The 25044-nt window shown below is 47.9% G+C and overlaps 1 protein-coding gene across 1 annotated transcript; it reads right to left on the bottom strand.

Annotated features, from left to right (window-relative positions):
• Positions 1-1320: 1320 nt before the first annotated feature.
• Positions 1321-24560, bottom strand: Bcl2l14 (BCL2 like 14). Its single transcript, XM_060384304.1, has 6 exons — positions 24396-24560; positions 14479-14924; positions 11360-11536; positions 8368-8441; positions 6298-6564; positions 1321-1720 (listed from the first exon to the last, which is right to left on the bottom strand). The coding sequence occupies exons 2-6, from the start codon at positions 14915-14917 to the stop codon at positions 1682-1684; spliced, it is 996 nt and encodes a 331-aa protein (XP_060240287.1). The 5' UTR covers positions 14918-14924; positions 24396-24560; the 3' UTR covers positions 1321-1681.
• Positions 24561-25044: the final 484 nt, after the last annotated feature.

The following is a 25044-nucleotide window of genomic DNA, read 5'->3' as shown; positions in this document are numbered from 1 at the left end:
AGACAGAGAACAGGGAGAGGTCTTCGTGTTTCCATCTCCAGCAGAGACCCATAGCAGAGAACAGACGAGTCATTCCTGGTGCTATGTGGGTTAATGACACCTTTGATAACAGATGGGGTCCTTCCCTTTTGATCTGTCTGTTCAGGCTATAGTCCAGGTGCCAGCAATCCAAAATTGTGCAAGATCCTGTAATTTTTTTTTTTTTTTTTGTCAAGGTTTTACTATGTAGACCAGATTCTCTTGGAACTTGCAATCCTCCTGCCTCAGCCTCTCACCAGTGATGGAAGCTACCATGTCTGTCTAAGTAGTTGGTTCCCCCCCCTCCGCCCCCCGTCATAAAGTCAATAGCAAAAGGACAACCAGTAATTGCTTCAAGAAGAGTGGGGAGCTTTTAGCTGAGCTGTGGGCAGCTCGCAGTAGGAAACACAGCAATCCCTTAACACTAACTGGATCCCAAGAACTATTGAGAGCGCTTTCATGTAGGTTAACACATTTGGTCTTCATGGAAGCCCTTCCACGTTAACTTCCTATTTATTTTAATAGAAAACATTTTTGGGAGGGGAGTGTTGAGACAAAAGTCTTGAACTCATTATGTATGTCTGGTTGGCTCCAAACTTGTGGTCCTCCTACCTCAGCCTTCCTGAAAGCTGGGGCTACAGGCAACTGTCACCGCCCGGCTTAGACAGCGCTCGTTAACAGCAGTCTTTCGATGTATTCATTTTATTAGTTATCAACCATTATGCACCTCCAGAAATGCTAACATCCCAGAGCTCAGAGTGGGGAGATGGCACTGTGGGGAAGTTGTTGGCCACAAAAGCCTGAGGACCTGTGTTTGATCCCGCGGCACCGACCTCAAGAGCTGGGTGTTGCATCTGTAACCCTCTGGTAACACAGGAGGCGGAGACAGGAGAACTCAGAAGGTCACCAGCAATCTAGCCAGGGGTAAGGAGCAATGCCCAGGAGACCCTGCTTCAACCAAGGTGGAAGCTGAGGTTGACCCTTGACCTCTGTATGTATGCGGTGGGAACTATGTTCCCCCAGTCTCAATTCCAAAGACCTGGTGGAGCTCAGGGAATGTCACATGGAGAAATCGGGATGTGTCGGGATTATGGTTTTGTACCAAATGGAAGTTTGTCAAACTGCCAGAGTACTTTTTGAGAGAATGTGTCAGCAAGACTTAACCCAAACCAGAGCTAACAGTAAACTCGAGTTTCCCTCTCTGACACAGAGACATCTTCCTGAAGGTACACACGAGATGATGCCATTGTCAGGATATCCAAATGTAGTCTGAGGAACAGAACAGTACTGGAGACTAAAGAGTAAGCACTCACAAGTTTATGGTTTCACCTCCATGAGATCGACAGACACCTACCGAACGCTTCCTCTAACGGAGCCAACAGGATGGTTTTCCTTCCGATCACTTATCTTTATGGACTCCCTCATACATTCAGCAGAGGACTCAAATAACCTCAGTGCAAAGTCCATGCTTGCTGAGTCCTATGAGCTGGAGAGAGCAAGGCCCCTCCCGATGCCTCTTGAGTCAAAGGATGGCTGGCTCTAGAAATTTCGGGCTCCGTCTGCTGCGTATGTTTTCATTTTCTCCCGAAGTCTATGCTGAGCGCAGTGGGCAGAGGGCCACTGGTGGACAAGGAACATTCCAGATGACAGCTCTTTGGAAATTTCAGTCTACTTCTTCATGTGATACCCCGAGTATTTTTTCCTAGAGGAGGGAGGGAGAGAAAAGCCTCAAAATTCCAGGTTTGATTCACTGTGGAAGAGAAAACACAGGTTGGGAGACTTGGCTGAGCTGGGAGAAGTGTGGAAAGGTGGCTTGGCATCCTTGCGGTGCCTGCAGCGATAGCATGAGCTAGAGCCTTCTGTTATACATCTGGGCCTCACAGGCTGATCTACAAAATATGCAAACGCTCTGCGACCCCTTTCAAGATTACCAAAAGCACCTAAAAAAGGGTTGATGACAATGGAGGCTGGAAACTTCATCTGTAGGAACCAGAAGGCTGCAGGGTGCGGATGGCTGTGTGAACACACTCCTCACTCAGCAAGGAAGAAGCCTTGAGTGTGAACGGTCTCGCCTCTCGACTCTTGTGTTAAACAGTCCCAGCAGGTGGCACTGTTTTGGAAGGTTGAGGAACCTCTGAGAGGTGGACCTGGAAGTTTTATAGCCTTGCTCTGCTTACTGTTTGCTTTCTGCCTTCTCTTCACCCAAGATGTCTCAGAGTCACTCTGTCACCACCATGGATCTACCTTCCACTACATGGCTCTAGGCCCCTTCAAACCACGAGACAAAATCACCCCACCCTCCCACAGGCCACTTCCTTCTCAGCACTGAGAGAAGTAGCTAACGCGGCAGGATTTGGAGATGGAGGTGCCTCTCCTGTGACTGATCAAGTCTCTACAGTACAAGCGCTGGCTCAATATCCTTCATGTCTGTAAAGTGACAGGAGCCACATACACACCATCCCAGGAAAACTGTAGAGTGGGGAAGGTGAGTTAGCAGATGCAGGAAGCCTGCAATCTGGAGACAAGAGCCTCCTTCCTCCCGACTCCTTTCCCCTGTCTTCCTCCTGGTTCTCCTCCCTTCCCTCCTCCCTCCTCCTCCTCTCTCCCTTCTTTCCTTCTTTCATTTTGAGGCAGAGTCTCACTCTGTAGCCCAGGCTAGCCTCGATCTCACAGCTATCATCTTATCCAACCCCCAGAAAGCTGGATTACTTGTGTATTACCATGACCAGCTCACACTTTCCTAGGTGGTATCAATTCGTGTTTGTTCACAAACATCCCTTTATCAGTATCTCTTAGTTTGTTGATGCTTTTCTGGCACTTTGGTGAAGTCGGTCCTCTCACGTCATTTCCTTCTCTCCCTCCTAATCGACGTTCCCCAGATTAAGCCTAAGGCCAAGAATTGAGATTCAGGTTTATCACAGTCTAGATAGGCAAGTTTGCATTGAAAGTGTAGAGAACGGGGTTGGCAGATGTAGCTCATGAGGAGACTGCTCGCCTAGCATGCACAAGGCCTTTGGGTTTCACCCCCAGAACAGGTGGAAAAAGAAGGAAGTACCTAAACTCCAGCACTTAGGAGGCAGAGGCAGGAAGTCCAGGAATTCAAGGATAGTGTTAGCTACATGAGACCCTGTCTCAAAATCAAAATTGAAAAATATAAAAATAATAAAGGAAGAGATTAAGACAGACAAAAGCAGGTACTGGGAGCCCCACCTTAGCAGTAGAGCGTTTGTATTATTACGTGTGAAGCCCCAGATTCAACCCCTAGAAACACACACAGAGACACACAAAGACACAAACATACACACACACATACACACACACACACACAGACACATACACAACCACAGATACGCACATACACACACTCAGACAGAAAGACACACATGCATATACAGACGAACAGACACATGCATAATCACAGACAGACACACAGACACACAAAAACACACTCAGAGACATACACTGACACATGCATGCACACAGACAGACAAAGATATGCCCACACGTACAATCACAGACACATAATCAGAGACACACACGTGTGCATGCACACGCTCACACACACACACATACACACCCTTCAGCAGCTGCATCAGTTTCTAACCTTTAACCCCTACAAATGCCTTCCAAAGGACTCATCTACTTCCTCTGACTGAATCTGCTTTTCTCTCTAGCCACAAGCCAGCTTGAATAGTTAAAATGAAGCTGGCACACACCTGTAATCCTGGCACTCACGGAGGCAAAGGCAGGTGAACCTCTGAGTTTGAGGCCAGCCTGGTCTACAAAATGAGTCCAGGACAGCCAGGGCTGCACAGAGAAACCCTGTCTCAAAAAAATTAAATAGTTAAAATGTTTACATTCACTTTTCCTTCTTCTTTTGTCTGGTTACTGGAATTAGATCCTCTTTTTATATTTACTGAAATATAATGATACCATAAAATTCTCCCTGCTAAAGTACATACTTAACGGCTTTTGGAATTCAGAGTTCTACAGCCATCACCGCTGACCCTAAAGCCCTTCACTCCAAAAAGAACCCCCGCCTCTAGGTGGTCAGCTCCAGCCCCCCACTAATCTGCTTTCTGCTTCCACAAATTTGCTTATTTTGGACATTTGATAGGAAGAAGCTGTTTCTGCTTTATGACCAACTAATACTGCCATAAATATCAATGTACATGTTTTGGGTGAAAATATGTTTTCAGTTTTTGAGTGGTGGAAATGGTGGCACTATTTCACTTTTTTGTGGTGCTGGGGATCAAACCCACGGCCTTCGAACTGCTAAGGACTCACTCCACCACCAGGCTACACACCCAGCTCCTGGGGACCCCACTTAACATTTTGCTAATATTTGTGAGGGCTGTCAGGTTGTTCTCCAAGGGGCTTCCTGGTTCTGCCGTCTAACCAGCTGTGTAAGGAGGGGGACCCAGTCCTCACGGCCTCACAGATAGCCCTTGCTGAGAGCATGCCAGAGGTTAGAGTTCTTCTTCGGCTTTTTGAGTTATGTCTGCCCACTGTTGAGATGGGCACACAAGTCTTCGCTTTTACTTATTGGCTATTTATATAGCCTCCCGAGAGAAACAGTGCACAAATCTATTGCCCATTTAAAAAAAAATTTAAATTACTTCTTTTTAAATCGTGGAATTGTAAGAGTTCATTACATCTTCTGGGTGTAAATCATTTATTTCAGTATATGACTTGAAAAAATGTCCCACATTCTGCAGGCCTGCCTCTCTTCACAATTTATGGTCTTTATCAATTTTTTTTTTTTTTACTTTGCTCTTTGTTTCTTTCCCTCCTCCCTTCCTTCCTTCCCTCTCTCTTTCTCCTTCTTCCAATCTCTATTTTCTTCTCCATTCCTATCCTTGTTTCCTCCTCTTCCTTTTCTATTATCTTCCCCCAACTCTCCCCACGTCTATACGGGGATTCCTTACACATGTCAAACACACACGGTCCCACCCTTGTCATTCCCCTTCTCGCCCCCCCCCCCAGTGGTCAGGAAAGGAAGGCAGCAGCAGAGGGAGTCCATGGGGTCTTGAGAAGATGAAAGGGGTAATGAAAGTGTTGCAGGATCTACCCTCCTTTTTTGGTCAGGCAACTTGGGTTTGGGGGCGGTTAGCGTACCCCACAGTTCTCATACCTGCTGTAAAGGTGGGAAACAGGAGGAGGAGAAGGCTGGATGAACCGGGATCCCACTGAGGACAATGGTGGGCTTTTCAGATCAGTGGGAAATGAGTCTGCAACACTTCCCTGGGAGACCCGGGAGACCAGCCCACGAGGAAAACCCAGAGACGCTCTGGCCATGCCAAAGGTCGACTCAAGCGTTCTGCTGGCTCCTGGAGCATTCTTGTGGAAAGAAGCCCAAGGATAACGAGTGAGGACCCTTCCTCCTTAGACTCACCTTGACTAGTCCGGAATCAAAGTTCTGTAGAGACCATCTTTTCCAAGTTGGCCTTACATCAGTCTTGAAAATGGAAGTTTGTAGGGGATCTCAGAGGACAGAGCTCAAAGATGGAGGAAGGGCTGAGATTGAGGTTCAGGGGGAAGGACACTTGTGATTGCTGTCAGCTCATAAAAAACAGATGTAAGCTCACCTCTTTGTTTTTCAGTTTGTACTGTTATGTCCCTATTGAGGACTAAGCAGCCATGACAATACCGTGAGCCCAAATCCATCGTGTAGCATAGAGGAGTATGGGCCAGTGTGACCTGCCCCTGTCTGACCAGCAGCATTTTGTTGCTGCAGAATTTGTGAAAAAAGAAACAGCATCCATTGAAACATTTTGTCTCACCAGCTCCTTATTTCTTGCTTCCTCTGACCCTTTGCCCCCCCTCCTCCGTCATACCATACTTTGGGAGCTCAGTAAATATTTGTGGATGGAGAAGATCATTGCTAAAAATATGTTCAGTTGATGGGACTTGTCCCTTGCCACTCAAGTGTGAGAACGGCCTCACAGATGGGTTCCTTCTGTCTTACAAACCTTATCACCCATTCCTTATAAGAGAAGGGTGTGTGTGTGTGTGTGTGTGTGTGTGTGTGTGTGTGTGTGTGTTAAGGTTTCACTATACAGTCCAGGCTGGTCCCAAACTCAAACTCTTCCTGCCTGGGCTTCCCAAGTGCAGATATGTGCCACAGTGCCCTGCTGAAAGGACTCATTTTTTTTTCTTTCTTTCTTTTTGAGGCAGGGTTTCTCTGTGTAACAGCCCTGGCCGCCCGGGAACTTGCTTTGCAGACCAGGCTGGCCCCCACACCAGGCTGGACTCATTTTCTCCATGGGCTGCACTTACCCATCCACCGTTCCGCTGGACCCAGGGGGAGAAGTACTCTTTTAGGTACTTGGTCCCGAAGCCCAGCATCCTGTTCATGGGGTGGTTGTCGATGGCGGTGAGCTTGGCAATGGCATCTATCGCGAGGGCAGCCTTGAAGCCCTGAGCCTTGACCTCTGATTCTCCTCTGGTGTCCACATCCTTCAGGAACAGGTCTGTGATGGTTTTGAACACTGGGTAGGACAGCCCTTCCTGGAAGCTGCTCATCAAAGCCTTGTCTTTCTTTATCTGTGGACGAGAGGAGAAACAATTAGGAGGCAGGCAGAAGGGCACTCTTGCACTCCAGAGCACCAGTAGAAAGACCCTGGATTGCAGTGTCGGCCATGGCACAGCGCCCCACAGAGCCAAGAGGAGCCGGGTACCTACTCTGTGAATCCCTTTCATTGGTACAAGGCCAAAACTGAAATTTCTATTCAATGCTCAAGTTACTTCCGGAGCACCAAGGATGGGCAGGTGTCATGGGTGATTGGGACTCAGGTTCCTAACTGCGGGGCCCACGGTCCAGTGGGGATGGCATAGTAGCGCTGTGCGCTGTTCCAGAGAGGCAAGGTGATGGACGGAACGGAAGATTCAGGAATGCCTCAGCGTGTGCACTCCGCCCTGCCCTCTCAGTGCAATCTTGGGGACACTACTCATTTTCCCTGTCTATTTATTGCAGCTCTAAACTAGCGTAAGGAGAGCACAGTGTTAGACATGCAGGAGGAGATCTGGGGGCACAGAGATCTACGGTGGAAGGAGAACACGGAGTCCTGCAGGTCCTCTGAACTCCATGTGTGTTCCACGACACACGTGTAGGTACACCCCACTCCACCTCCACGTGAAATAAATGTACAAAACAATCCAGATTCTTTTCCCATTTTTCTACCCAACTGATTTCACCTCCAACCTCTTCTTTGAGCCCAGATCTCTGTTGTTCATCTCCTTTGGATTTGCTTCGCTGTTCTCTTGGTTTTGAGACAGGATCTTACTTTGTAGCTCAGGCTAGTTTGAACTCTCAAGTGTGGGATTGTAGGTATGTGCTACCATGCCTAGTACCCCATATGTTATTTTTTTTTTTCCCACTGGTTCTTGGTAAATTAATGGCGAGTCTACTGATGAGGCCATTCCTTCACAAGGTGACCCCTGACCTAAATGGGTGGCCACAAGTGCTAGAATGTTCACTCTCGTGCTGTGGGTTGTGGGGTGCTATAGGCTTTCAGTTTCCTCTGAGCCCCACCCCACCCCTGCCAGTGACCCCAAAGCTTTGCCCCCTCTTGTCATAATCTTCTGGGCACATGTCTGGCAAGGCTGTTGGGAGAAGAGCTGCGATCAAGCTGAGATTGCCATTTCATCCTGCTTTTCCCTTCTGCAGAAGCCCACACACATCGTGTCTGGCCCTGACTCCCTCCCAACCGTTCCTGACCACAAAAGGAGGCCGTATAAGCCAGATTCTGATTGACAGACCCTGGAGATATGTGATAGTCTATGGGCTCAAGACACGGAGAAAGATGCTTCTGACGGCTCCTCGGTGTCACCCGAGGACAGCTGTCTGACTAGTGAGAAGGGTGGGTCTCCACTGCCTCCCTGGGTGAATTGCTAAGAGACACTTTAAGCAGGCACCGTCCAGCAACTGGATGGGGGATTTCAGAGAGGACCCCGGGCTTTGAGCCCCTATGAGGCTCACATCCAGCCTGCTGGGCAACTGTAAACATCCAGACTCCCCTGAGGTTCAGTTACATGGGGAAGGAGGTTGAGAAACTCATGGAGCAAATGTTCATTCTCCGATGTCTTTTCTTACAATAACACAGTTGTATTTCTAGTTTCCAGAAATTCCAAGGAGGCTCCAGAAGATTTACTTATGTTTTCCAAAGTGATTCATTTTTGAGACACTGCCAGTATGAAGATGCAGACTCCAAGGGAAATAAGATTTAGGACTAATTGGAAGCCAGGACTCTGGAGAGGATGAGGGTCAGACCCTGGCTCACAATTCCATTGTCCTGCCCTAGTGCGTAGGCGCAGACAGGACTCACATTGGCTCAAGGAGCTTCATACCTCTCTTCCCAACTGATCCCCTGAGAATTTCAGCAGCTCAACAATTTTGCTTATTATTTGGTCTTCTCCATCTGCTGGGGGATATAAAAAAAATTCCAGTTATTTCTTCAAGATAGACACAGGATAACCAATGCCTTTTTCCAGTGGTGATGCTTGTGTCTTGGTTAGAAATGAAGAAAGAAGCAAGCATTCAAATCCTTAGCATTCAGGACTTCTACGGTCCCATCCCCTGTCTTCTTCACTCAGCCCCTCCTTTCCCTCCCAATTCTCATTGAGAAACATACCTCTATATTTACTGTATGAATACTGTTGAAGACACCTATAGCTTGCCTTTTGCTACTTTGTGGGCTCTTTTTCCCACCCTTTATTCCCCTGGTTTCATACCCTATCACTATGCAGGAGAGAAAGAAAAATAGAGGAGGGTGGGAGAGAGAGAGACCTTGAATCTAATTTCTTTCTTCTTGTTTCTTCTTGAGCACGACTACTAACAAACCACAAACAACTCCCTGAGGGACCAGCAACCAACCACCACCCATGCCTTTTGGGGCTCTAGAAATTATATACCCCCAGAATTCCAAATGTCACACAGTCACAGAAACTACCTGCAGCTGGCAAAACCATGCCTCTGCTAGAGCACGAGGCACATCATAGTCAGCTGCTGAGGACAGTCCAAAGCAGCCCCATATAACCACGCCTGGGGTTAAAATGAAACATGCTCTCATAATATTTTTTTTTGAAGAAGCAAAAATTCCAGAATTGTCACTGCGGACATCAGTTCCACTACACATAATCCTGCCTGTGAAGATTCGTAGGAGACATTTCCCCCTTATTTGTATATATTTAATTTTTATTTTGAAACTGAGCTATAGCTACAGCCAAACTCTCACCCCACCTGCTGCGGCTTAGAACCAGGGCCTCATGCTTCCTAGGCAAATACTCCACTGCTGAGCACACCTGAAGCCCTCCTTCTTTTCAGCAGAGGGTTCTTACATTAAATATAAATCCCTTTCGGGCGTGTGCCTGCATGTGTGGCCGTGTGCACGTGGAGACCAAAGGTCAACACTGGGCATCTTCCTCAGTCATTTTCTCTCTTAGTTTTTGAGACAGAGGCTCCCACTGAACTGGGCTGACTGGCTAGATGGCACCAGCGATGGCTTGTGTGCGCCATCTTTGTGCTGGACGCATGGGCACATGCCGCTGTGCTCAGCTTCCTATGGGAGCTGGGGACTGAACGCAGGCTCTGGGCACAGTGAACACCTTGTCAGATGAGACAATGTCCCAGCCTCACAAATTCCACATCTGATCATGTTTCTACCATTGTCAGAAAGTATGGACTCAAACTTACAGCCCAAATGTAGAATAAAATTTTTCCTGGCCTATATTCGGGGACTAATCTCATTCTTAAGCTCGTTTTATTTTCCTATATGTTTTCTTTTTATATTAGTTTTAAACTTGGTTGATTTTTACGTGACTAAAATTTATACTCTGTACTCCATGACTCTACAACAAGGTAGGATACTTGGGAATGAAATGAACAAAGTCCTGAGTTCCCTAGGCTGAAATGGCAGTTGGAGTAAAAAAAAAAATGCCTTGGCATTGACTATGAGAAGGTGTGGGGAAGAGGAGAGGAGAGAGTGGGACTCACAACCCTGAGAGAAAATGGCTACGCCAACCTCCACAGTCCTGGGCACTTTCTCTGTTTCTGTCTGTCCAGGAAAGATCAGTAACTAAAGTCCCCAGCAAAGCAGGGGAGGGGTGCCTTGGCTTTAGCTTGCCTGAGGATATCACTTTCCACCTCCCAGGCACACTTGGGATAGCAATAAAGTCCCAGCTCTTTGTTTTTCACAGGATTGGAGGGCTCCGCACCCAAAGCCCCTGCGGCAGCTTTGGGTTTCAGATGTACAGCAGACAGTGGAAAAAGCCACAAGCCTTTCTCAGGGTCCGAGATATACCCATGCTTTTGTGGGAAGGACTTTTGCTTTGTCTTTCGCCATGCTACAGACCCAGGAGCCACTTTGTCACCATCCTTATACCCTCTTCTAGGTGATGGAGAGAGAGAGAGAGAGAGAGAGAGAGAGAGAGAGAGAGCTGAGATGAAGGTTAATGATGAAGGAAGGCAAAACTTTCTCTCTTTAACTCTTCTCTCTGAGCCCAGGGTTTCCTCAAGGATTCTAGAATCTGTAGTGGTCCCAGCCATTGCTATAGTGTAGGCAGTGACTGATGTAATCTGACCCCCCAATTCTCACTTTTCCAGCACCTTTTGAATCAGACCTGGTGTTGCTGGACCAAATATGAACTGTTTCCCACAGGTTCACGCTTTGAATGCCCGTCAGCTATTGGCACTATTTAGGAAGGTTGTGCAGGTCTTAGGAGGTGGGGGCTAGCTGGAGGAAGCGGAACACTGAGGGTGGCCTGTGAATAGATCATGACTGGCCACTTTCTGTTTTCTTTGCTCCCTGGTTGACTTCAGAATGAAAAACTGCCCTCTGCCGTATCCTGCCGCCATGCTGTTCTGCCTAAATGAATTTGGCCAAGCACCAATGGACAGAACCCTCTGAAATCATCAGCCACAATAAATATTTTTCTCCCTGAAACTGCTTCTGGCAGGCATTGTTCTCATAATGGCAAGACAAGTGAACAGCACGATGGGTGTCTGACAATGAAGGGTGTTTCTCAGGAGTTCTGGGTTAGGATGCTCCGGTTCTATGAGCAGCCATTCCTAACATGATTAGGGCTGACATTTCCTCCTCTCCCTCCATGGGAGACTTTCCTTCTGACTTAGCAGTGAGCTGGCATGTTGGTTCAAAACACTCACAGCATCCCTGTGTCGTAGGCTGAGGTGTTAAGGCAGAGCTCAGGGTCTCCATCATGTTGCTGTGAAGTGGGCTAAGATTCCCCATCTATAGAGCCTTTAGCTACAGACATACATACGTTCCCACACGCCTCCTTCCGGCACTTGCTCAAGCTAACACGTTCAGCAAGGTAGGCTTACCTTTCTTAGAATCGCAAGCTCTAGACTGAATGCCTTCAAACTGGAAGTGCAGAAGCTTTGGGACACTCTCTTTGAACTTGAAGCCTCCTCCCTGGCTGTGGCTGTCTTCTGGTGGTGGCCAGGAGTTAACGATTTCAGCCACGCGGTTGGCAATACAAGCAGCTTTGGGGTCCACAGCTGAAACAAGAAGGAACTGTTCAAAGGGCATCCCCAGAACTGGCCTGCCGTATGGACTTCCAGTTGCCTAGGATGAAGAGGCCAGCCTAGCAAGAGAAGACTATGTCCAGGAGTTTGTGTTTGAGGCAGGGGATTCTTCAGAAGGGACTAGGAATTCCCCAACAGGCTGGCATGAGGGGGCAGTACCCAGCGGCCCTTCTACATCCTCATCTTTTCTCCCTCGAAAAGGAAAGTAGGGAGGGGGCTTAGCACTGCTTGACAGATGCTCATGGTGCGTTTAAGTATAATTATGTTTGGGGACACCCATTATCCCTTGGAGCGGTGACCTCTCAGTTCCCAGGAGAGTATTCAACAGTTTGATACGCCTTGCTTTTATAGCCACACCCCCTTTATGTTTAATAGAAAACATTCAAGTAACAGCTATAGGTCAACAAGCCAGATGTGGTGGGCCACATCTGCCACCTCAGCACTTAAGAGGCCAGGGCTGCAGGCCAGCCTGGACTATAACACAAGACTCTATCTCAGAAGAATAAGTGCAAGAAGTACAGTTCATCCTTCTTGGATGTGTAGTCCAGGAACTGATATGTCGTGTGTTTCTAGTCAGGGGAGGAAGGTTTACATTGCATAGACCGTCTGCACTTACAGCCAGTCAGAGACAGTGCAGCTTTGAGTCTGCTTGGGGACAGCAGGGCAGGGTAGAGGGGGCAGGTGGATGGCTGACTTGTTGGGTGGTGAACCTGTCATTGGTTTTCCACCAATCGCTTTACTGTAGGGACCTGAAGTGGCTCTGCGTTTGGCACCAAACGGAGCAGCTGAGCTGAATCACACTGTGCTTGGAGAAGATCCGCTTATTCATTCACAAGACTTCCTGAGGGGGAGTGGGTCAAGAGGTAGAGGTCAGCCTAGCCTACGTAGTAAGGGCCTGTCTCAAACAACTAAGGAAATAAATACACAAATACATACGTAAAGTGAGTTGAATAATCTAGAAAGAGAGCCATCTCTTCCTTTCTCTTTCCTTCCTGCTTAAAATGAAGATATGATGTCTAGAATCCCAAGAGCCATAGGACACACAATTAGACATGCATAAAATCATGCTTCGTGGTTATGTAATATATGGTTATTTGGCCTCAGATACAAGCTGGCCGATAAACCCACCGCTCTCAGAGTTTCAGCTGAACTTACTTTTATTCTTAATCTCACCTAAAAGTTATTTTTTCATTTATCTCCCCCAAAAAGGGGGGAGGGTGAGGTGAGTGGTTTCTTTCAAAAATTTAGAGGGGGATGCCGAGCGATACTTCTGTTGTGTCATGATGAAGGCTGTGGAAACTTCCTGTCTTGCCTCTGTGTGGGGGCTCCCAGCTCTGATCCGCAGCAGCTGCTGGGAAGGATGGGGGCAGGAAAGAAGGGCACGCACGGCCCCTCACTCTTGGCCCAGCCTCAGCCACCCCTGGCTTTAGGGAGCACAGGCCTGGATTTGCTCTGAGAGTTAAGCAAAGCTGGGAAGTCAGTCTCTGTGTGGTCCAGGCTGTGTGTCCTGTGACAATGGCCCTCCAGGAAGTCTCGCTGCCTCTTGAGTGGTGGATTCTGCATGTCCTCTGGGGCCTGGTCCTCATGGCCTGACTGAAGAAGTTTCCTTGGTCACAGAATGGTCTGGAGCCATGCACATGCAGGGCTGACTCCAACTTAGAACGCTAGCAACGCTTTAAAACTGAGCCGTTGCTGCCATCTGTTGACTAAGTATGGACAGACTTCCCAGGACCACCAAACCTGGCAGGAGGGGCGCTGCTGGGGCGGGGGTGCCTGGGAAGATGGAAGGAGCATCTGCTGAGGTAACACCCTCAGTGACAGGGTCTTGTTCAGTACAGTTGTTTTTTTTTCTAACAAAGGAAGACTTTATCAGTTTTTTAAAAGGGTACTTTACATTTTTTTTTTTTAAGAAACCCTTTCCGTTTTCAAAGATTTATGTATTCTATGTATATGGGTGTTTTGGATCCAGAAAAGGGCATCGGATCCCACGGGACTAGAGTTTTAGACTTCTGTGAGCTCCACATGGGTGCTGAGAATTGAACTCAGGACCTCTGCAAAAGCAGCCAGTGCTGTAACTGCTGGGCCATCTCTCTGGTCCAGTAGTTTACATTTTGAAAAGTATTTTGTTTTTCAAGACAGTCTTATAGTATAACCCAAAAGCTGGCCTCCAACTTGCTATGTAGCCCAGGCTAGCCTGGAACCAGCCATTCTTTTCCTTCTGTATCCTAAGGACTCCAGGTATGAGCCACTGCATTAAAAAAAACTATTTCCTTATATCTATCTGCTTACCTTCTTTCTTTCCTTCCTTCCTTCCCTCCCTTCCTCATCCATTACTCTTCTCATGCCCCTTACCAGTTTCTTTCTCCGATCTCCTCCTTTCCCTTCTCCCTTTCCCTCTTTTGTTTGTTTTTTGAGACAGGGTCTCATGTGGCCCACGCTGGTATCCAGCCCACTATACAGCCAAGGATGGCCATGACTCCTTGAAACTCCTGCCTCCATCTTCTGAATGCGGAAATAACTGGCTCTTGGACTTGATTTTTTTTCCACCAACCATAAGAAGTAGAGGAGGGTGTGATCTCCCCAATATACAAGCTGTAAACACAGTACCCCAGGTCCCCTGAGGTGAGCTGGCCTGGAGGAAGGCAAAGTCTCAGCTCTGGATAAGGAGCCTTCTTTTATGCTCCTCTCTTGAAGCAAACTTATTTATAGCCTCAGAGCCGGCAAACCTCGGCAGCCACCATTCCCTCCCACCTTCCTCTCTTGGGAAAAAGGGGTAGGGGTGTGTGTGTGCTGGTTACGGTGGAAGACTGATGCCGTGAAAAGCCCGGGCCCATCTTCAGCAGGTCAGAGGAGGCTGACCACTCAGCGCACCCAGGAAGGAGGTGTGTGTAAGCAAGAGCCCACCACAGGCCTACCTTCACTCTCCTGATGCTGCTCCACCCTAGACAGGGGCCTGGGCCGGTGCTGGTTTTGGTAGCCACCCTGACTCTCTACTGCAAAGGGAGGGCCCTGAAAATGGACCTCCTTTGAGGAGCCCAGTGGGCCTTCCTCCTTCTCAGCTGTTCTGAAGAATGTTCTCCAAGAAGACTTCTTCTTGCCGAGGCTGATGTGCTTTTCACCGGAGGGGGAGCTCCTGCAGGGCAGCGACACCTGCGTCCATGAATCGGTTGACCACGTCCCCAACGCTTTCTGGGACAAACTTTTTGTTCTGGAGAGCTTGGGGGAGAAGACGGCTGTGGTGCTCTTGAAGACATGGTGCCTGGCGTAGAAGGCAAGGATCTTGAACTCTATGCTGTTTGAGTCATCGTCCTCCAGGGGGATGTCTTCCAGCTCGTATACGCTGGTGCTGCACATGTTGGGTCTGGAATGACAAAGAGCAAAGGTGTGTGTGTTGGGGGGGGGTTGTTTACTTTGCAGGTTAAGAGGAAGCCAGGGGAAGAACTGAAAAGTCCAGAGAACAGACTTATGGGGAACATGCTTGGAGGTTGCTGAGAATGGCACAACCTCCACAAGTATCTGACGGCAGGGCTTGTAGCACGTAGCCCAGGCTGGCTCCAAACTCACTAAGTCAGAATCAGTCAGGGAAAATAAGTGAAAAGACAGTTATGGCCAGACTCTGGTGGCTTTAGCCTGCCAGGCTGGGGGTGGGGGGTGTCTCTGCTTCCTCTCTGGACCCTTTCAAAGGAGCCCAAGGCTGTGGAGGGGGAGAAGAATATTCTTAGTGGAGGGAGCAACTCAGGAGATAGAAATATCTATGTGGCCTCAGCTTCTCCCGCTCCCTCTGCATCAGCTCGGCTCTCTGGATAAGCTGTCACTGGGTCAGAGCTCCCATTATTTGTTTTACAAAACTGAAAGGCACCAATGGATGAAATGGAGATATTTCCCATGTTCAGATGGGAGAGGATGTGATTGAATGCACGGCTTAGAAAGAGCACCCGGAGCCTGGAAGTGGGTGGAAGGGGTTCTAGGGTCTTGATTTCCATCCACAGAATGACACGGACATAAAGAGTGGACTCTGCTCCATTGCCCTGGTTGAACTTGTCATAGAATTATCTCTTTGGGTTCCCTGCTAGCAAACCTTTGCCTTGGCTAAGCATCTGCTTTGCTGGGCACTATGGACTATTTTCCATTTTCACCTCAGGTTCGAGAAAACCTGATTTCCCAATTTTTATTTCATTCAAAATTTCTTGGGTGTGTTGTCAAACAGCTTGTGTGTATCTTTGGCTGTCCTGTACTCACTTTGTAGACCAGGGTGGCCACAAAGATCCGCCTACCTCTGCCTCCCCAAGAGCTGGGATTCCAGGCGAGTGCATAATACAGCTTGTGCTTCTTGTCTAATAGTCTTGAGTTCAAATCTTACCTACACCAATGACTAGTTTTGTGCCCCAGGGTGTAAAAGAAACTTATTCACCTGTTTCAATTGTTGCTTCTGTCTGCTAACCTAGGCCTAGAATGTTTTCAGTCTTTGAGACTTACTGCTGAATAAGTTCACCCTTTCTTGTTCATACTAAACTCTGAGTTGGCTGGTTCAACTCATCTGTTCTGGCTCAAATTCCTCTCCCAGCTAACTTAATCAATCCGGCTTTTCTTTCGGCCTCTAAATTGCTCTGCTTGATCTCAAACTAATTCCAACAATCTGTTCTAATCTTCTGGCTCCTCATTCTCTGGCTTGTTCTGTCTTCACCTGTGTTTAGCTTGTTCTCTCATTCAACCTCTCTTTATAAAACTCTCTCCTCTCTCACTGTATTACCTCTTAAGTAGATTCCTTTTCCTTTGACTTTTCATGAGAGTTGGGTGTATTCTATTCTGTCAAATCTTCTCTAATTTGTCACTGTTTCTGTCATTCAATTAGACATCACTTTCAAACATGGGTGCTTCCTTCTACAAACTAACTTTACCTTCATTGTTTGGGATTAAAGTCGTGTATCACCAGGCCTGAACCTAAGCTTTTCTTTACCTGAAACTTTCTGTATACCAGGCTGGCCTTGAACTCAGAGCTCTGCTTGCCTCTGTCTCCTGAATTAAAGGTGCATTTATATTCCAGCTGGATCACTTAGAAGATCACCTAGGAGTCTTTTGATGTGATCTCTTGCCAGAGAAGACATGTTCTGAGTTAAAATTCCTCTACATCAGGGCAAACAGCATTATGACTCTGACCCTGTGCTTTTTGTAGACTGTTAGAAATTATAGCAGCCATGGAGAGAGTACTGTGAGTGTAGAAGGATACATGGGAAGTCTTGGCACAATACCTTGCTCAAAGGTGGTGGCTATGAAGCTGCTAAGATAACCCAGCAAGTAAAGTGCTGGATGCACAAGCCTCCCAACCTGAGCTTGAGCCCCAGAACCATGGATGCAGAGAGAGAGCTGACTCCATAGACCGCCACATGTGGCATGTGCACATGCATACACATTATACAAATAATAAATGATGTATGTGTATATATAAACATATGTATGTATGTATGTATGTATGCATATGAAATGGTAGCTATGCTATGCATGGTAGCTTGACGTCAACACTCAGGAGGTTGAGGCAGAAAGATTGCAAATTCAGGCAGCTACCATTTTATTCTTCTTCTGTCACATGCACAGCAAACAGCAACAAGGACATGGTCATCAGGTAACACTGTGCCAACAGTGTGTACCGATACAAGCTAACAGGGTTATCACATCACTTGGTGATATAATATCAAGGGATAATCCTTACATCTTGTGGTTGGCCATGTGGCTTGAATAGGAATGGTCCCATAGACTTGTGTTTGAATGCTTGGCCATAGGGAGTGGCACTCTTAGGAGGTGTGGCTTCGTTGGAAGAGGTGTGTCCGCATGGAGGCTGACTTTGAGGTCTCCAATGATCAAGCTACTTCCAGTGTGACACACAGTCTCTTTGCATGCCCTTTGGATCAAGATGTAGAACTCTCAGCTCCTTCTCCAGTACTGTGTCTGCCTACGTGCTGCCATGTTGCCCACCATGATGATAATGGACTGAACCTCTGAAACTGTAAGCCAGCTCCAGTTAAATATTTTCCTGAGTAAGATTTGCCGTGATCACGGTGTCTTTTCATAGCAATGAAACCTTAACTAAGACAGCCATTTGTGGCTGGATTTTTTTACTGCTTTGTGGGTTCTTCTTCCCACTCTCTCCTCCTGGCCTGTTTTCACCCTCTATCACTAGATAGGAAAAAAAAAAAGGATAGAGAGGAGAGAGATCCTTGAATCTAATGTCTTCTTTGAGCACGACTACTAACAAACCAAAACCGGACTCCCCGAACACTCAACAACCACGGACCCACCTATTGGGGCTCTAGCATTTACATACTCTCTGAAAAATTCCCAGGATTCCAAACATCACACAATCACAGAAACTATCTGCGGCTGGTAAAACCACACCTCTGCTAGAGCACGAGGCAAATCATAGTCGGCTGCAGCGAAGCAGCTCATATTCACGCCCTGAGATTAAAATTAGAGAATTTTTTTATAATGCTTCTGTGTTTTTAAAAGAAACCAAAATTCCACAACTCTCACTACAGCCATTGTTGATCAGAACGTTGTTGTGTGGTACGGGACTGTGTAACTTTCCCTGCCTCTGCCCTTGGTGGAGCCCTTAGCTGTGTTTCCTTCTCTTGCTGGCCCTGTTGGGGTTTTTTTTTGCCCTGAAAGCCAAAGATACTGTAATCATAAGCAAGCTACGGTGATGTTAACGGAATCCGATGGCATATGCCTCCTTTTCTTTCCACTACCAGCCTGCGCCTGTAAACTTGGATTAAAGCAGCAGGATGTGTTACAGACAGATTGGACTTGGTTGTGGGACTCATGGCCATGGTCTGACAGCTAAAAACTCATACCATCACAGTTTTTCCACAGAGACCGAGGCTCAAGTGTCAGTGACACAGCTCTGTGATGCACACTTGCCTCACACAGTGCCCTGGGTTTCCAGCGCCATAAGAAAACAACAAACAGACAGACTTCTGTTCTAGCCTGAGAATGTTTTCCAACTTCCCTACCTTGGCTTTGATGTTTGAAGAGGGGAGAGGGTTCCGGCATCTCCACAGGATGAGTGCTTCCTGTTCCTGTGTGTTATCTCTGCTCTATATAGAAGAGACTGGAGCTGCCTCCTCTGAGGAGCAGCTTCGTGACCAGGCCTGGGGCCTAGACAAGTTCTAGTGGGAGCTGTAGGGTGGTTGGGCCAAAAGTCAGTTGAAGACTGAAGAGCAGAAGTGGCTTTCCCAGGGAATCGAAAGACAGACATGTAAAGCCCAACACCTGCTACACAGTCATATTTGTACAACTTCCCCCTACGCCCACAAAGCAACCTCTGATAACTGGGTGTGAGTAAGCACTCTGGGAGCTCAGCATGAAGGGCCCAGCATCTTCCCTTCCTTTCTGTTTCTTCATATTCTGGGCCAATTCCTATGCTTTGACATTGTGCCTTAGCTGTTTTAACTGCACACTCGTTATGCCTGAGGTCTAGGGCTCTGGCAGGAGCCACTAAGGGGCCTGGAGGATACACTGCTTCCTGCTTTCTCATCGCTGTTCCTCCTATCAAGCAGATATGTCCAGTTTTTCCCACACAGGCTTTCTCACGGGTCACCAGTCCCTCCCACTCACCCAGCCTGTCTCTCATCTCTACCCCACATTCCTTCTTTGCCACCCCTGCTAGCCTAGCTCCTGTTCTCTTCATAGCACCATCACATCTCACTTGGACCATAATGATATCACCTCCTCTCCCCAAACCAGGTTCCACCCAGTAGCCAAATAATCTCTTAAGAATGCACACACATCTTAGGGCCCGTCGCAAAGGCACCAGCTGTACAAGCTTAACGACATGAGTTTGATCCCCAGAACCCACAGAAAATCCCGGCGTGGCATACATGTGTATGCTGTGAGAGCTAAAGACTGGAGGATCACCTGAAAGATGGCTGTCTTAGTTAGGGTTACTGCTGCTGCTGTGATGAAACACCAAAGTAACAGCCAAAGTAACTTGGGAAGAAAATGGTTTATTTGGCTGATGCTTCCCTGTCACAGTTCACTATCAAAGAAGTCAGGACAGGAACTCAAACAGGGCAGAAGCTAATGCAGAGCCCATGGAGGGGTGCTGCTTACTCGCTTGCTCCTCATGGCTTGTTCAGCTTTTCTTATAGAACCCAGGACTACCAGCCCATGAACGGCACCACTCAGAATAAGCTGTGCTCTCCCTCATCAGTCACTGTGAAGAAAATGCCCTACAGACTTGCCTACACCCAGTCTTATGGAGGCATTTTTCTCAGTCGAGGCTCCCTCCTCTGTGATGACGCTAGCTTACGTCAAGTTGACATAAAACCAACCAATACAATGGCCCCTGGGTCAAATGGCCTGGGGTAGGTGGCATGGCAGAACGATAAGAGAGATCCTGCCTCAAGACAAGGTGGAAGGAGAGAACGCCCCAAAGTTGTTCTCTGACCCCCACACTTGTGTTGCAGTGGCATGGGCACCCCACCCTCACCCCCAGAGTATGACTTAAAGCCTGAATCATAGTAATAGCTCAATGACTAGATCTGGACTCAATGACCAGATCTGTAGATCTCTTAAAGGCACTATTGCTCTTGCAGAGGACCTGGGTTCCACATGGTGGTTCTCAACCATTTGTAATTCCAGTTCCAGGGGACCTGATGCTCTCTACTGGCCCCTATAGACTCCTGTTTATATATGGTGCACATAAACTTATAACCTCACACACATGCCCATGAGGAAAAAAAGTTTTAATATATTTTAATCTGACCAAGCCTCTAGATATAACACCAGTTTATAGTAAATGTAGGAGTAAGAGGAAAAACCTAATGATCATAAAGAAGCAGCGATTTTAAGTTAAGGATGTAGTCAATGCTGAAAGATAAATGCAGATGTGAGGTACAAGCCTATAATCCCGTTTCCTCAGGAGGCTGAGTCAGGAGAATTGCAAGTTTAGGTCTAGTAGGGTCTCAAAGCAAGACTCTGTTTCGAAAAGAAGGAATGAGGCAATGAGCCATTTTTAATAACAGCTGGAGCTCACACACACACACACACACACACACACACACACACACACCAGTAAAGGACTGTGTTACAGACTAAGACGCATGCAATAAGTGACCCTCCTTCAGAGCTGAGTTCGAATACATCAACCATATAAAGATGCAGACGTTGTAAGGCAGTGAGGGGGGGTCTGCATATGTGTGCTTCACATGGCATGGAGTTGTGTCTCTAAGTGTGTTTGCTGTGTGTGCAAATACGTTAACAGTTTACGCAGGGTAAAGACACGGTAGCTAATCTTCCTGTCACCTGACTGGATTGGGAGCCACCTAGGAGACATCCTTCTGGGCACGTCTGTGAACGCCCTTCTAGAGAGGTTTATCCAAGGAGGGGAAACCCATCCGGAGTGTGGGCGGTACCATACCATGGCTGGGGTCCTGGACTGAAGAGAAGAGAGTGAGCTAACACTGCCATCCATCTCTCTCTGCTTCATGGCAGGAGACAGTGTGACCAGCCATTGGAAGCTCCTACCGCCGCAGCCGCAGCCTCTCACTGCCAGGCTTAGGTGTGAGCCAAACAGAACAAAACGAAAACACAACAAACAACAACAACAAAAATCTCCCCCCCCAAAAAACAAACAAACCAACCAACCACCCTTCCTTCCTTAAGTTGCTTCTGTCAAGTAATTTGGCAGGGCGACCAGAAGAGCAACGGATACAGAGGTGAAGCGTGGAGCTTCGCCCAGCCCTCCAGCACCTAGAATAGTGCCTGACAGCTTGCAGGTGGATAGTAAGAGTGGATGGACAGATGGATGAATGAATGATAAGACTTCCAGATGACATATGAGGCATCTGGTGAAATAGGGGTTTTGACAGTTTAGCTGATAAATTACAGATAAATGTTACTGGGTCTATGTCCCAGATATTACAACTTGAACTCAAATAACAACGTGTTTGTCTGAAGTTCACAGGTAACTGGGGGTCTTGTATTCACTAAATCTGCCAGCCCTGCGAGTGAAAGCTGCTGCTGAGAAGTCCTGAGACCTAATGGATAAAGGGCTGGGACTGAGGCTACAGACGCAAGCAAAGGAAAGAGCCAGCGAGTGTGCCCCCATGGGGCCTTCAGTCACAGCGAGCCGGAGAGACTGAGCTCAGATTTCTCAAGGAAGGGCTCTGGAAGCTCCTTTTTAAATTGGGCAGTTTGGGTCAGGTGTGGTGGGGCAGAGGCAGGGGCAGGTGGATCTCTGAGAGTTGGAGGACAGTTGGGTCTCACAGAGAGACGGTGTCTAAAACTATAAACAAGCCAACCAGGTAGCTTAGGACAGGCAGCGGGCAGGACACTTTTGTCCCATAAGCGCTTCCTCTGAGGACAAGTACGTCTCAACCCCGAGTACGGGTGAAGGCTTCCAAACTGCAGCTGTGCATATGTGCTGCTAGGGAGAGGAAGGATCTGGCTTCCCGAGAGACAGGTTCCTAAATGGCTGACTCAGGAGCCATGTCAGATGTGGGGGAAACCACTGAGCTGAAGAGGGAGCCCAATATCCTTCCTTCCACTTTTTGAGTAGTCGGATAGACAGGACCTGGACACAGAGAAGTGAAAGCACAACAAAGGTGATGGTCAGGGCACGTGGCTGCAGACAGACAGATGGATGACAGAGTTCTGTGGCGGGAGCTCAGAACGCATGCAGAGCATGTGGGGACTGAAATAGGTGATGCTGAGTGTTCTCACCAGCTGGATGTGGTCATGCATGTCTGTAATCCCAGCACTCAAGAGACTGAGGCAGGAGGACAGGCAGTTTGAGGCCAGCCTGGACTGTAAAGGAGGTAAAATTTTGAGAGAGTGTGTGAATATGATCAGAATACACTGTATACATGCATAAATGAAGGTTTTTATTTTAAGGTTTAAAAAGGTGTAGGTTTTTTCTTTACATTAAACCTTAAGGGAGAGCTACTGCAAAGCTAAAAGCTTGGTTTATTTTGAAGCCGCAAGATAATTTATCACATTTGATGCTGTCTGTTTTCAGGGATTCCTAACGACCGGGCTACTTAATAGAATAGTGGTTCTCAACCTGTGGGTCACGACCCCTTCAGAGGGCAAACAACCCTTTCACAAGGGTCTCCTGAGACCATAGAAAAACACAGATATTTACATTATGATTCTTAACAGTAGCAAAATCGCAGCTATGAAGTAACATGAAAATAATTTTCTGGTTGGGTAGTCACAATATGAGGAACTGCATGAAAGGATCAAAGCATTAGGAAGGTTGAGGACCACTGAAATAGACGGTGCCCCAATTTGTGGACCACAGAAATATAAATGGTAAATTTTGTGTTGGTGTAAGTCTCAAGGGATACTTAAGAGGTCTTATGATACCTCCAGGATTCAGGGACCCACCATCCCTCTCACCCCACAACTACGGCTTTCTCGTGGTCACAGCCCACACCCTCAAAGGCAAATGCAGCAGCCTCTTTTCCCTTCCGGAGGGTGTCTCTGAGAGCATCCTCTAAAAGGCAGTTGTCTGGGGTGAAGACAACCCTGACCCTGCTGAGGGGCAGTCACACAGAAGTTTTGGAGTCTGTGGACTCCAAGTCTGTGATGGTGAGGTGAGATTTCACTTCCTGTGCGAGGCAGGTGGGTGAGCATTTGGAGGAGGCAGCAGGGACATCTCACAGTTCTTGAGAGGCCACCAGTCTAGTGTGTGGGCTCGGCTGCAGTTGGGCCTCACTTGGCTTGCCTCACCTCCGCTCGCCGTGGGGGTAAGAGCCAGGGAGTGTAATCCTGTACTAACACCCTCCTCTCAGGGAGGTCCCTCATCTCAGCCACAAGCTCGCAAGCTCAGTTATGCCTTGAGCTGCACCTTCGCCATCCTGGGTCCCTTTTGCTAGGTGGACTTTGTTCACCTGTTTCCCTCCCCATTGTCTCCAGACCTCTGTGTGTCTCTGGTCTTTGTGCCCTCCCTGTCATCTCCAAGAGTAAGACATATTTTTCAGTTCTGAAGGAGAGATGAGGAATGAGATGAAACGTCTTAATTTCTCACAGCAGGAGCCGAACACAGAGGCAAAGCCTGTGGATCACACAGAATGTTGAAAGCTCCAACTGGGAAAATGGGGAGGGAAAAGAGGGTTTTCCTCAGGGGGGTCTGCTAGGACTAGGTTGAACACCCAAGTTCCTGCAGAGTGCCTGTTTCTTCAGGTTCAGTCGCAGGGACTCCCATCCTGGACTCCAACCCCCCTGCCAAGGTCTGTTCATCCTCTCTGAGCAGCTATCATGCCATCACACACCTTGTTGTATTTACGTGGGGAGAGGCTGCGATGAGAAAGAGCCCGGTCAGCCATGAATTCTTTACCATCCGAACACCTCTGCAGAAAGTGAAATAGAGAGAGAAGGCTTCTGCTGGGTGTGATGGTCCACGCCTTTAATCCCAGCGCTGCTGGAGGCAGAGGCGGGTGGTTCCATGCTAGCCTGGTCTACAAAGAAAGCTCCAGGACAGCCAGGACTACATAGAGAGACCCTGTCTCAAAAAACAAACAGAGAGGAGACAGAGGAAAGGGGGAGGGGAGGACAAGGGGTTAAAAAGGAAGAGAGGAAGGAGAGAACAGGAGGGGGAAGAGGTGTGAGAGGGACAGAGTCAGGGAGAGGGAGACGTTCATAACCTGTTTTGCCCTCTTCTGGAAACCAAAATGAACTAGCTTCCCAGTGTCGCTTTGCATTCCAAGGCTCACATGGTAAGAACATCTGTTAGCAGGGGCCCGTAGTTTCTGAGTTAGATGGCCTCCTTTGGCCAGTGCAAACTGGATGCGAGCTCCAGAGGGATTAGAGGCAGAGACTCACGTCCCCTTGTTACCTGGTCTGCAGGCTGTCAGCCAGTCTCCTCTGGCCTCAGGTCAGGTGTCAGGTGGCTATGTGCACACTTGTGTCTCTGAACAGGCAACTGAAGGGAAATCTTCGGCAGTCCTTGGCCTCTCTGGACACAGCAGCTAGAAGCTGCCAGGAGCGCAGGCTTCTCAGGTTTGGGACCAGGACTGAGGAGAGAGGCTTAAGAAAGGAAGCCACTTCCTCATTAGGCTCCGCCTCCAGCTCTTTAAATGAAGGAGAGGCTGCCCTTTGCTCGAGTAATTTGACTCGAAAAGCACTTCGATATCCTTCACCAAACACTTTCATTGCCCTGGGCACAAATAGGTGGACCTGACTTGATGGTTCCAGGCTTGGAGCTTTATCAGCTCAGCCTGTGTTTACTGACCAGCTAATCTGTTGCAGGCACACATTTAATCTTTGAAAAAGACCCATTGCTTAGATTCCTTATGAGTGGTTCGCTGTTACGCAGGGACATTTTCATACCAGCAAATAGAGTATGTTGGGAAAGCCCTTTCTCTTCAGCATCCCCTCCACCCCAGTCCCTGTTCTTCCTCCGGACAGTTTTACTTCTTCTTTCATGTCTCATGTACTTGGCTATGGTTTTTACACCTTCTGCATTTCTCTGTCCATTCCTCTGT

Source organism: Meriones unguiculatus, chromosome 5 (genome assembly GCF_030254825.1).
Source record: "Meriones unguiculatus strain TT.TT164.6M chromosome 5, Bangor_MerUng_6.1, whole genome shotgun sequence".
Lineage (NCBI taxonomy): Eukaryota > Metazoa > Chordata > Mammalia > Rodentia > Muridae > Meriones > Meriones unguiculatus.
This window is presented reverse-complemented; position numbering and strand designations above follow the sequence as displayed.